The sequence below is a fragment of the Anopheles stephensi genome, chromosome 2, assembly GCF_013141755.1.
Source record: "Anopheles stephensi strain Indian chromosome 2, UCI_ANSTEP_V1.0, whole genome shotgun sequence".
NCBI lineage: Eukaryota > Metazoa > Arthropoda > Insecta > Diptera > Culicidae > Anopheles > Anopheles stephensi.
The window spans coordinates 77,110,820-77,121,160 of record NC_050202.1 but is presented as its reverse complement, the minus strand read 5'-3'; the positions used below and the strand labels follow the sequence as shown (position 1 = coordinate 77,121,160).

General features: G+C 48.3%; 4 protein-coding genes across 7 annotated transcripts; 2 read left to right on the top strand and 2 right to left on the bottom strand.

The window, feature by feature from the left end:
* Window positions 1-1,791: 1,791 nt before the first annotated feature.
* Window positions 1,792-6,370, bottom strand: LOC118507113 (ATP-binding cassette sub-family B member 6, mitochondrial). Of its 4 annotated transcripts, none has more exons than XM_036045115.1 (5): window positions 6,170-6,370; window positions 3,658-4,939; window positions 3,413-3,588; window positions 3,077-3,282; window positions 1,792-3,001 (listed from the first exon to the last, which is right to left on the bottom strand). In XM_036045115.1, exons 2-5 carry the CDS (start codon window positions 4,868-4,870, stop codon window positions 2,044-2,046), a joined length of 2,553 nt encoding a protein of 850 aa, XP_035901008.1. In that variant the 5' UTR covers window positions 4,871-4,939; window positions 6,170-6,370; the 3' UTR covers window positions 1,792-2,043. The 4 variants fall into 4 exon arrangements, with proteins under 4 accessions (XP_035901008.1, XP_035901010.1, XP_035901009.1 ...); XM_036045117.1 differs by lacking the exon at window positions 6,170-6,370 and adding an exon at window positions 6,031-6,163; XM_036045116.1 differs by lacking the exon at window positions 6,170-6,370 and adding an exon at window positions 5,352-5,579.
* A 323-nt stretch (window positions 6,371-6,693) lies between these two features.
* Window positions 6,694-7,724, top strand: LOC118507765. Its single transcript, XM_036046782.1, has 2 exons — window positions 6,694-6,901; window positions 6,963-7,724. The coding sequence occupies exons 1-2, from the start codon at window positions 6,827-6,829 to the stop codon at window positions 7,395-7,397; spliced, it is 510 nt and encodes a 169-aa protein (XP_035902675.1). The 5' UTR covers window positions 6,694-6,826; the 3' UTR covers window positions 7,398-7,724.
* Window positions 7,401-8,183, bottom strand: LOC118507766 (mitochondrial import inner membrane translocase subunit Tim13-like). Its single transcript, XM_036046783.1, has 3 exons — window positions 7,904-8,183; window positions 7,768-7,836; window positions 7,401-7,685 (listed from the first exon to the last, which is right to left on the bottom strand). The coding sequence occupies exons 1-3, from the start codon at window positions 8,003-8,005 to the stop codon at window positions 7,587-7,589; spliced, it is 270 nt and encodes an 89-aa protein (XP_035902676.1). The 5' UTR covers window positions 8,006-8,183; the 3' UTR covers window positions 7,401-7,586.
* A 41-nt stretch (window positions 8,184-8,224) lies between these two features.
* LOC118507764 (selenocysteine insertion sequence-binding protein 2) lies at window positions 8,225-10,322 on the top strand. The gene is made up of 3 exons (XM_036046781.1): window positions 8,225-8,278; window positions 8,443-9,444; window positions 9,514-10,322. Exons 2-3 carry the CDS (start codon window positions 8,585-8,587, stop codon window positions 9,962-9,964), a joined length of 1,311 nt encoding a protein of 436 aa, XP_035902674.1. The 5' UTR covers window positions 8,225-8,278; window positions 8,443-8,584; the 3' UTR covers window positions 9,965-10,322.
* The last annotated feature ends 19 nt before the right edge of the window (window positions 10,323-10,341 follow it).

Genomic DNA, 10,341 nt, shown 5'->3' with positions numbered 1-10,341 from the left:
TGCTTACCCAATTTGTTCTGTATAGGTTCTGGCTGGACAACAGCTCATCATCCCCCATTCTTGCCAATATCTTAAAAGCCATCCATCGTGAGATACAACACACGAACCACCAGCCACGCGGTTCACAGACTACCGCACCGAATGGGGATGGAGCAAAGCGGCGTCACACAGATTTCCAGCGCCCCAACTGCAATTAGATTGGAGCGTAATGAGATTTTTTTCCCCTATCGTCCGCCGTTTGATGGCGTTTTAGTGGCGTTTCACTGTCGAGCGTAGTCGGACCTTATTTCGCGTTAAAACTGGTGCTAAGTGCAACAGAAAAAAGAAACGACGACGATCAGTTTCATTTCAGTATATCTCGTTTGGCTTTGACTTTGAAGTTCAGCAGGTGGGCTAGGGTAGAGGTCTAGAGGTAGAGACGGTACATACGATCATAAAAATGTATTGGCAAAGAACGACCCTGACCTACAGCGCCCATGCTAGATACTCTATTTTGAAACACGATCATCAAACGATTTACTCACTCGGTGCTTGTTACACCCGTACCTGCGAACCATCAACGAAAGGCACGATTTTCTTACGTAAATTGTAGTGAAATTCGTGTTCGAAAAATCTGGTAATTAAATGTGCTAAAATTAGAGAAAAGTTGTTGATAAGGTTGTTCGATTAAATATTGTGATATTAGAAGCGAGCAGATCTTCACGATGCGGCAAATCTTGGCGAAGATGGCGGAGCAACAGCTCCACTCCTACCATCTCTTCATTGACTTTTAAAGCCGCCTATGACAGCATAGCCAGGGTAAAACTGTACGACGCAATGAGCTGTTTTGGAATCCTGGCCAAGCTTACCAGGCTTGTACGAATGACAATGGCCAACATCACATGCCAGGTGAAGGTGGATGGAAAACTCTCAGGGCGCCAGGGAGATGGGCTTGCCTGTCTCCTCTTCAATCTGGCGCTAGAGAGAGAGAGCCATCCGCGACTCGGAGGTGGAAGCTTCGGGGACCATCTTCTATAAGTCAATCCAGATCCTGGCATACGCTGATGACATTGATAGCATTGGTTTTAGGCTCTCCTATGTAGCAGAAGCTTATCAAAGGATCGAGCGTGCGGCACAGAACCTCGGGTTGGAGATTAACGAGGCGAAAACCGAACTGATGGTGGCGCACCATCAGTGGCCCTGCTAACAAACACTGATGATGTACAGATAGGTGACCGCACCTTCGAAGTCGTCCAAAACTTCACCTATCTTGTCCGGTGAAAAGTCAGCCCACCGACAACAACATTGAGGTTGAGTTACGCGCACGGGTGCTGGCTGCCAACCGGTCATACGACAGCCTGAGGAAACTTCTCCACTCTAAATGCCTGTCGCGACGGACGAAGCTGAGATTGTACAGAACATTATATAGTCCCAGTACTCACATACGCCTCTGAGACATGGACTCTGTCCAAAACTGACGAAGCTCTCTTAGCCGCGTTCGAGAGGAAGATGCTCAGAAGGATTTTTGGCCCCGTATGTGTGGAAGGACAATGGAGGAGCCGCTACAATGACGAGCTCTACGAGCTGTACGATGATCTTACCATCGAATTAAACTCACCAGGCTCCGGTGGGCTGGTCACGTCATGAGAATGACACCGGACGACCCAGCCCGTAAAGTTCTTTTAGGCCGTCCACACGGACAGAGCGAGGCGTGGTAGGACCAAATTGAGATGGAGTGATGGCGTTGATGCGTCCGCCAGAACGGCCGGGATATCGGATTGGCATCGTAGCAGATGAGCCCCCAAAACTGGATTTTTTTTCATCTTCCATTTCTTTTATTTTTTCATGGGTTTCATATCAATTTATGAATCGCTTAGAAACAAACGCATTAATCGTACATTCGTCTTCTTCTCATACTTTGAACAACGGCATTAAAATGAATTTTCTGCATTCTCTCGTGTCTCTCCCTAATTGAAAGGTTTGCACACCTAAACTATCACATGTTTTCGTGGTTCCGTTCTTGCACACATACATTTTGCAGCATCGATCCGGGTCCTACCTCAATCAATGGTGAGGATGGTGCTGATGATTTGGTGGTGCGATTGCAGGCAATTTGTTCGGCGTACCGTTTGCTACCTGCCCATTGCCATCTACCAGCGCTGCCTCCTCCGTCGCACTAGCTCCTAGCTCTAAATTTTTCAACTGCTGATTCCACATTTCCGCGTACACACCGTTCTGGTCGAGCAGCATCTCGTGCCGTCCGCGCTCGACAATCGAGCCCTCCTTCAGCACCAGTATCTCATCCGCATGAATGATCGTCGACAGGCGATGGGCGATAATAATTGTGGTCCGATTGGCGCACACCTTCGCCAGCGCCGTTTGGATGTTACGCTCCGTTTGCGTGTCCAGGGCGCTGGTAGCTTCGTCGAGCAGTACGATGGCCGGTGACTTGAGGATGGTTCGTGCGATAGCGACCCGTTGCTTTTCACCGCCGCTCAGGCGCAGTCCACGCTCACCGACCTGCGTTTCGTACTGCTCCGGGAAGGTTAAAATTCGTTCGTGTATATCGGCGCTCCGTGCCGCCATGATGACGTCGGCTTCCGGCGCACCGACCCGCCCGTACTGGATGTTGTACTTAATCGTGTTGTTAAACAGTACCGTGTCCTGCGGTACAACACCGATCGCCTGACGCAACGAAGCTTGGCGTACGATTTTTATGTTCTGCCCATCGACCGATATCGATCCGCTGTTGACGTCGTAGAAGCGGAAGAGCAATCGCATGATTGTGCTCTTGCCCGCACCTGACGGACCGACAATGGCCACCGTTTTGCCGCCGGGTACGGTGAAGCTAACGTTGCGCAGCACTAGCCGTTCCGCGTTGTACCCGAACGTGACATCGTTGAAGTCGATTCGGCCACGCGCCACCGCTAGCCCGGGTGCTGACGGTGCGTCCAGCACTTCCTGCTCTTCGCGCATCAGATCAAACATGTTCTCCATGTCGACGAAGTTTTTCTGGATCGCCCTGTGTAAAGCACGGGCAAACGGTTTGTTTGTCGATCAAAGCGGCACTTTAAACGCATTCGTCAATGCTACTTACCGGTAGAAGGTGCCGAACCAATTGAGCGGTACGTAGAGCTGAATGATATAGCTTGCAAACAGCACATAGTCTCCGACGGTTAATCCCTCCTCGTACACGACGAGATATGCGCACAGCATCGAACCGGCTAGCAACCCACCGCACACAATAACGTTTTGCATCGTGTTGAGGATGTTCAGCGTAATGATAGAGCGCCACTCTTCGTCCTGGTTTTAGAAAATGAATTAAAATTGCTTTTATTAAACGATTCGACTCACTTCGCACACAAGCAATTCGCGCGATCAGTGCTCTTTCAACGGCGGCGCGCACGCATACAAGCTGATAAGAACCACTTACCTGGAACTTGAGAATTGCGTCCCGGTAACAGGAAACTTCGTACTGCTCGGCACCGTAGTACTTCACTGTTTCGAAGTTGAGCAGCGAATCGACGCTGCGGGCCTTCTGCTGATTATCAGCCAAATTCATACGCCGTTGGAATTTGGTGCGCCATTCCGTTACCATAATCGTTGCGACTAGAATGAAACGATTGTCCGGTTGGTGAGCGAACGCAACGGAACTTCAGCCACCGGCCACTTACTTACCTATATACAACGTCATGGTCAAAAACACGATGAAACCGAACCACCAGTTGAATGCCGTGATGAAGAAAACGACCGCAATCAAAATGTCCACGATGGTGGGCGTGATGGAGAACAGGATGTAGTTCAGCAGGTTGTTAATGCTGTCCGTGCCACGGTCCATCACGCGCAGCACCTCGCCCGTTTTACGGTTCAAATGCCACCGCAGCGATAGGCTGTGCAGATGGCGAAACAGCTCCAGCTCGATCTCGCGCGTCGTGTACTGCTGGATGCGAATCCACAGGAAGCTGCGCAGGTTGTTCAGCAGTCCCATCGACCCGGTACCACCGCCCTGGAGAAACTTGAACCCAACGTACAGCAGTATCCAGTCCCAGCGAAATGTGGCCGGCTTCTCGGTTAGACTGTCGACGATCTTTTTGTTGTAGATCTGCACGTACACGTTAATGAGGCGGCCGGCGATGAGCAGCAGGAAGCAAAACACTACCCGGAACTGGAGAAACGCATCCTTTTTGGGCCACAGGAACGGCAGCAAGGTTCGCATCTTGGTCCACGCATTGCTGAACGTAGACTGGTTTTCCTGGGCCTGGTGCAAATTTTGGTACTCCTCGGTGAACTGGGTCGACGTTATGCCCGGTGCCTTCAGCCCAATCACAAACAGCAGCATGGTGATGGTGTACCGCGCCACAAACATCCCGAACTCCACCTTATCTCTCAGCGTCTCCAGCCGGAACCACGCATCGTGATAGTTCAGATTGATGAACGCAATGTTCTGCACAATAAACACCAGCGTCCAGAAGAGGAGCAAAACCAATCCGTGGCCACGCGTCGGTACGGAGGGTAGCTGATAGTAACGCTCCTTTACGAGCAGCACGATCGCGAAAGGATACGCGAACAGGGCTACTGCGATCGATAGGACCATGAAGCCGTACACCTGCGCACCGTCGAAGATGAAGCCTTCCAGCACGAATCTCGCCACTGTGAGCAGCGGCATCAGGAGCAGCAGAAACAGCTGGAAGTTGTACAGACGGGACTTTCGTATCCGTTGCGTGTCGATTTCCGTTGCATGGCGCAGATACATTAGCAGTTGCAGTGTACCGAAAATGAGCATAAATCCTCCGATCGTGCCCATCGCAACCGTATCCATGAAGCATTGCGATACGCCATGATTGAACCAAACCACGTTCATGGACGTGTTGGTTGGACAGTAGTGGATCATGTTGAGTGGTTCAGCAGAATTCACACCGCACTCGTCAGTATGTCCGATGGTTCGAGTAGACGATCCGAGCTGTAATGGGAAGAGCAGTAAAAGATAAGTTAGAAACCGGTCAGCACAGTAACCACCGACCGACCTTGCCACGCGTTCATCCAACACTGACTGCATCTCCGGTGAGAGTCCGGAGAATGTTGTGATTAACGGAAAGAATCTGCTTAGGCTTGCACAATAATGCCGAACCATGATAACGACACCCCGGCATCTGGTGCTCTTATCGTATTACCTACTATTGCAACAGGTAACGTACAGAACGGAGCATGCATGAGCTGCAGTCGGTTTGTTTTGCATAGGTCATGACTTGCTACGATTTTATTATCATTGCTTCGATGTTTTGCGTTATGCTAACTTCAATCTACCGTTTGGGGAGTTTCGTGTACCAGGCTAGAACGGACACTGCTTTTGATACATTACACCATCGTTTTACCTTGTTCCTCTGCTCTTGTTAGTGAAATCTCTTGCCAGAATCACAAGCGTTAACTGCCAGTCCGGAGAACAACTACTTGCACGACTACGTTTTACAAGTGCAATAACCATCGCCGGGCAGGAATTTACTTATCGGTCAGCAACTAGGCAAGATTGTAGCGACTAGTTTCATCACTTCACAGCGAATGAATGCGCACGCATTCGTAGCGATAAAGAGATAAAATAATCCCTTATGACTAATGCATTGCAAAAAGAGCCAGCGATTTGCAAACATGTACCAGTGATCATTTAGGAACGAACCTATAAATAATATGACACTGTTTAGCACAATTTTTACACAATTCGCACACCATTGAATTCAGTAATCAATAGCGGCATAATTACCGATATACACCCATTGGCTTCAAGTACAGCGATTTGGGATTCATAAACGGTGTGGAACTGATAAAAAGTACGATAAGCGAACAACTCATATTAACACTAGCCATGTTTTTTGCATGCCGCGGTGCATTCGTCACAGCCGTTGTGGTGGTGACTGCTCGTGTTGGATACGCAGTAGCACATTCGTTACATCACGGTGACGGTGCAAGGCTTTCTCCGTCGGAATTTAATTAGCAAACCGGACCACCAATATGCTGAGCGTTAATAGGCCAAGAAGTTTATCGAGCCTGATTGCATACCTTACGCCAGACGTAAATTGCACTGGTGTAAAAAGTACTTTTTTGTTTCTTTTTGTTTAAACACACTTTTCCCAATGATGTGAAATAAAAGAACTTCTAGCTGCATCCGTGCAAACACCAACAGTGAACGCGCACTCACCAATGATCTGCTTCCAAGTGTTTGCTCTCGAATCAGAATAAAAAAACTGTATTTATGGAAGGTAAGCACTACTTTAACATGGCTGTATTCATGGTTAAAACACAGCCTACACACAATTTTAACCGCACTGCGTGTGGAGCCGCAAAATTGCACTTAAATAAAAACACCGATGCGAAAAAAGGAAAATGACATTGTATATTATTTTGAACGACAGCTGTTTGTGGGTGACCCAAAGAGCAAATGTGAAAGTTTGAAGAACCTCACAAATGTTGTTCGTGCTTTGTAGCGCTTTGGAAGTTATTGCATTTCTTGGAATTAAAAGAAATAGCCCATTTTCAAGCGATTTACATCAATAAATTTGTGCTCAATTAATATTTCTAAAACTTGATTGAATGCGTGAATCAAATTATAATTTAAATTCGTTTCAAGAATCATACGTGCGACAAGTACGACAAAGCATTTTTGTTACTTGGGTCGGATGGTGCAGGGCTGCTTTTCTGATCGTTGCTTCTTCCTATTTTTCTTGCCATAAGCTGTCTGGAATAACAGCGTAAACAAATGAAAAGCTGCAGAGGCGCTATGTTTGAAGCCGCTTGGTAAATCCTGTCCCATCGAAATTACTTACCCTACTCGTAGTTTTCGCAATCGAACGGCAAAATGGACGAAGATCTAGAGTTCCGCGATATGGTTTTGAAAAAGATGGAAGAAAATGGCTCGTTGCTCGATATCAAGGTAGGTTGCTCTGCAATGGTGTGAAAAGTGGCAATCAAAAGCAAACGAATCCCGTTTTCAGGCTAAACTACGAGCATTACTTTACGACGTGATTGAAAATGAGCATGCTGCCGCTATAGATCAAGGGGACGAAAGTGATCTTACTTCCAGCACGTTTGAAAAAGAATCCACCGTCCAGCTAGATGTGAAAACATTAGCTTACGAACTGATGCTGGAAGCCTTGGGTTCGTTGAATCTTCAGTATACGAGGAAAATCTTGCTGGCCGAATCGGGACATCGAAGTTTGGGACTAGGCCCGGCACAGTTAGCACAGCAGCTGAAGCTAGACGATTCCGTAGACACTCCGCCAGGGCAACCCGTTCTAATTTCATTGATAAACAAACTGCGAAATGAAAGCGATGCGCTTGGCTCCGCATCAAATCCTAACTGCGACAGTAAGGATTCGGCTACAGAGGACACACCAAGTAGTGCTCAACCAGATCTGGACGATTTTTGATACTATTGTTCGAGTGCGATAGCAGCAGTTTGGTTTATTTACTAGCATCTGCATTCAAACAAAATCCCTCTATCCTGTATGGTGCCTTATATGGGGGCAATGGTAATAGCGACAAAACTGTTTCCGATGGCTAAAAGTAGATTACGATGTAACGCTGGAACCACGACAGGTGGCTTATGCTAAATAGCCTTATCCCTTGTACTGTTCCTGCTGTAGACGCTGAGTTAATGCTCTCGAAACTACATTCCAAGAATCCATAAACCTATCCATGCACATGGCGATGCATTTCTGTAAGCAAAAATAATATACGCGATAAGAGAATATTGATATTGGACGATTTTGTACAAACAATCTAAATGTCTTTACGAACCTGTTCCGATCCGTCCAGGTCTTGGCCGGGTTTGCCAACACATTTCTTAAAACATTTTTCCGTCATTTTCTAAAAGTGTAAAATAGATTTATGAACAGAATTCCGCTAGACCCTTTCAGCCGGCGATGCAACTTACGGTGACTAGTTCCTGAGCGTTGGCTATCGCAATCTTCTGCTTGATTGTGCTCATCAGCTCATCCTTCTGTGACGATGATAGATTCTCGAGCGAAACGTCCATGATGGGTTGTGTGGGGGGTGTAATAAGACTAGAACACAGTCCGGTGGTTGGAAGTAACGATAAATGCGTTTGGGAAAAGCTATCCCAATTTGGTAAATACGGGTAAATATGCGAAACACCGTTCGTAGTTTTTGGTTGTGTAATCCAAAGCCACACGCCGTTCCGAGTTAACGTACTGTCACTGGACTGTCAGCCGAAACGTCAAATCGCAGTTGTCAGATTGCACTGCAGCCCTGTTTATACGACGCAATCTTGGAGGAGCAGTTGTAGTTTGTACGGAATCCCCTCAATTAATTTGGTGCTTCTTTGATTTTTAAAGACTTTTAACTGTGCGAAATATTTAGAAAGATTGTTGCTGCACGTGCACCATCTTATATTCAAGTTTTAAGTTCAATTTATGTTTTTTTCGGTCTTCGGTTTGTATCCCGCACCGCCAGACAAGAAACAAATGCGCTGTGTGTATGGGAGCCTTCATTCCGGCAAGGATAATGGTGATAACCTGAAAGCTCCAGTATCGTATCCCTGGCCATCAGGATGAAAAAGTGTTGCAACGCATTCTAAACATACACGAGAGCGATTATGAGCGGTCAGCCAATGGCCGCGTCGGTGCACCACTCAGGACCACAGCACAGTGCGGCGGCTGCCCCGGGAAGCGGGCATTATGGAGCGGGCGGCGCAACACAATCCTCCCAGCAGTCCGCACCTCCGCCTCCGGACGGCGAGAAGTTGTCTGCCCGGAAAGCTCGCAAGGAGGCGGAACGACAGAAGAAGCAGGCCAAAAAGTATGAGGAGCAGCTGAAAAAGATACGCGGCCCGAAAAGCCAAAAGTTGCAGATTATCGATGAAAGCTTTCTGGAAAAGTACCGGCACGTCCAATCGTTACCGCCCGGGCCGACGCTGAAAACGAAGAAGCGATCGAAGAAGGCACCCACCGACGTGGTGCAGATCAATCTCTCGGAATGCATCCGGGAGCAGCTGGCGGGTGGCGAGCGTTCGGAACCGAAGCCGATTGTGCCGATCGTTCCACAGCAACCGTTGCTGCTGCTGCACAAAGGCAAGCAGCGGGAAGTGCCAAAGGAGAAGAAGCTGTCACGACTGAAGAAGGACATCATTCGGAATCGCGAGGACAAGGGTGCAGCTGCTGGGCAGCAACCACCGGGAGCAAATGAAGGCAAACCGCAAAGCACAAACAGTGGTGGTAGCGTGGAGCAGGAGAAGAGTGCCAACAGTGGCATTGTTAGCAAGCAATCGAGCGAGGGAACCTCACAGCACAATGTAGTCGACTCACCATTCCTCAAGGCGATTGAACGATGCTGCATCAACGATGGACTTCCGCCGAGCCGTGATTCGAGCGAATACCAGAACGGGTTCCCTTCGCTGAGAGTGTCGGCCGCCGTGTCCAAACCCACCACACTGAGACATTCGCGAAGCTTTAGACCGTAAGTAGCAACCATGCCAGTGCAAACGATGTTCGCCCTGCTCACTGTTTTCTTCGCTACTGCTTTTAGGTACTGCGACCATTTCATCTCGGAAGAATTGCGTGAGTTGGCGGAGGATGTGGTAGTAAAATTGTTTAACTATCAAACGAAGGCGTACGCAAAGAATCCGATCAAAGCCGTCGCCAACAAACGATACGTGGTGGGTTTCAACGAGGTGTTGAAGCTGCTAGAACTGCGCAAGGTGCGGCTGGTGCTGGTTGCACCGGATCTCGAACCGAACGAAACCATCGACCAGATGGTGAGCAACGTGAAGATGCTCTGCCGCCAGAGCCAGGTACCGTACCTGTTTGCGCTGAAGCGCAGGAAGATCGGATTTCATCTGCTGAAGAAGGCCCCGATCAGTTGCGTCGGTGTGCTGAGCTACGCCGGGTGTGAGGATACCGTGAAGCAGATGCTGTTGGTGGTGGAGCAAGAACGCGAAAGCTATCGCAATTTGATGGTGGTCGATGCACCCTGTTGAGTACGGCCCAGCTGGCGTTTTCGCTACATTCACCGAGTGTACGGATGCCGGAGCTTGGCAATTATTGGCAGATAAAAAACCCCAAAAAAAACAACGTATTCTAGTCATTCCCGCGTGTTCGATGCGCGTAGGTAGCGCAGTCTCGTGCGAACACACAAATAATCTGCGTTCCATCCCCGTTATAAGCATACCCTCGTCCCTTTACTATCAACATTTCTATCATCTCCTAGTAATGTGAGTGTTATATCATCCAGCTAGAAAGAGTACCACTGGCCGTGTATGTGCGACAAGGGTACAAGCTTTCTACCATTACTTGACATAATAAACGTGCAATAAAATTTGTCTAGGCATAGCCATACCTGTCGTGATCGTCTTTC

Excerpts from the sequence above, each read along its gene's own strand:
- LOC118507113 (XM_036045115.1), bottom strand. The coding sequence starts at position 4,870 with ATGATCCACTACTGTCCAACCAACACGTCCATGAACGTGGTTTGGTTC. Across the intron at positions 3,589-3,657 it reads GACCATGACGTTGTATATAG|TCGCAACGATTATGGTAACG; the intron begins GTAAGTAAGTGG and ends GTTTCATTCTAG. Across the intron at positions 3,002-3,076 it reads TGGTTCGGCACCTTCTACCG|GGCGATCCAGAAAAACTTCG; the intron begins GTAAGTAGCATT and ends TGCTTTACACAG.
- LOC118507765 (XM_036046782.1), top strand. The coding sequence starts at position 6,827 with ATGGACGAAGATCTAGAGTTCCGCGATATGGTTTTGAAAAAGATGGAA. Across the intron at positions 6,902-6,962 it reads GCTCGTTGCTCGATATCAAG|GCTAAACTACGAGCATTACT; the intron begins GTAGGTTGCTCT and ends TCCCGTTTTCAG.
- LOC118507766 (XM_036046783.1), bottom strand. The coding sequence starts at position 8,005 with ATGGACGTTTCGCTCGAGAATCTATCATCGTCACAGAAGGATGAGCTG. Across the intron at positions 7,837-7,903 it reads ACGCTCAGGAACTAGTCACC|AAAATGACGGAAAAATGTTT; the intron begins GTAAGTTGCATC and ends TTACACTTTTAG. Across the intron at positions 7,686-7,767 it reads ACCTGGACGGATCGGAACAG|AAATGCATCGCCATGTGCAT; the intron begins GTTCGTAAAGAC and ends TTTTGCTTACAG.
- LOC118507764 (XM_036046781.1), top strand. The coding sequence starts at position 8,585 with ATGAGCGGTCAGCCAATGGCCGCGTCGGTGCACCACTCAGGACCACAG. Across the intron at positions 9,445-9,513 it reads CATTCGCGAAGCTTTAGACC|GTACTGCGACCATTTCATCT; the intron begins GTAAGTAGCAAC and ends TACTGCTTTTAG.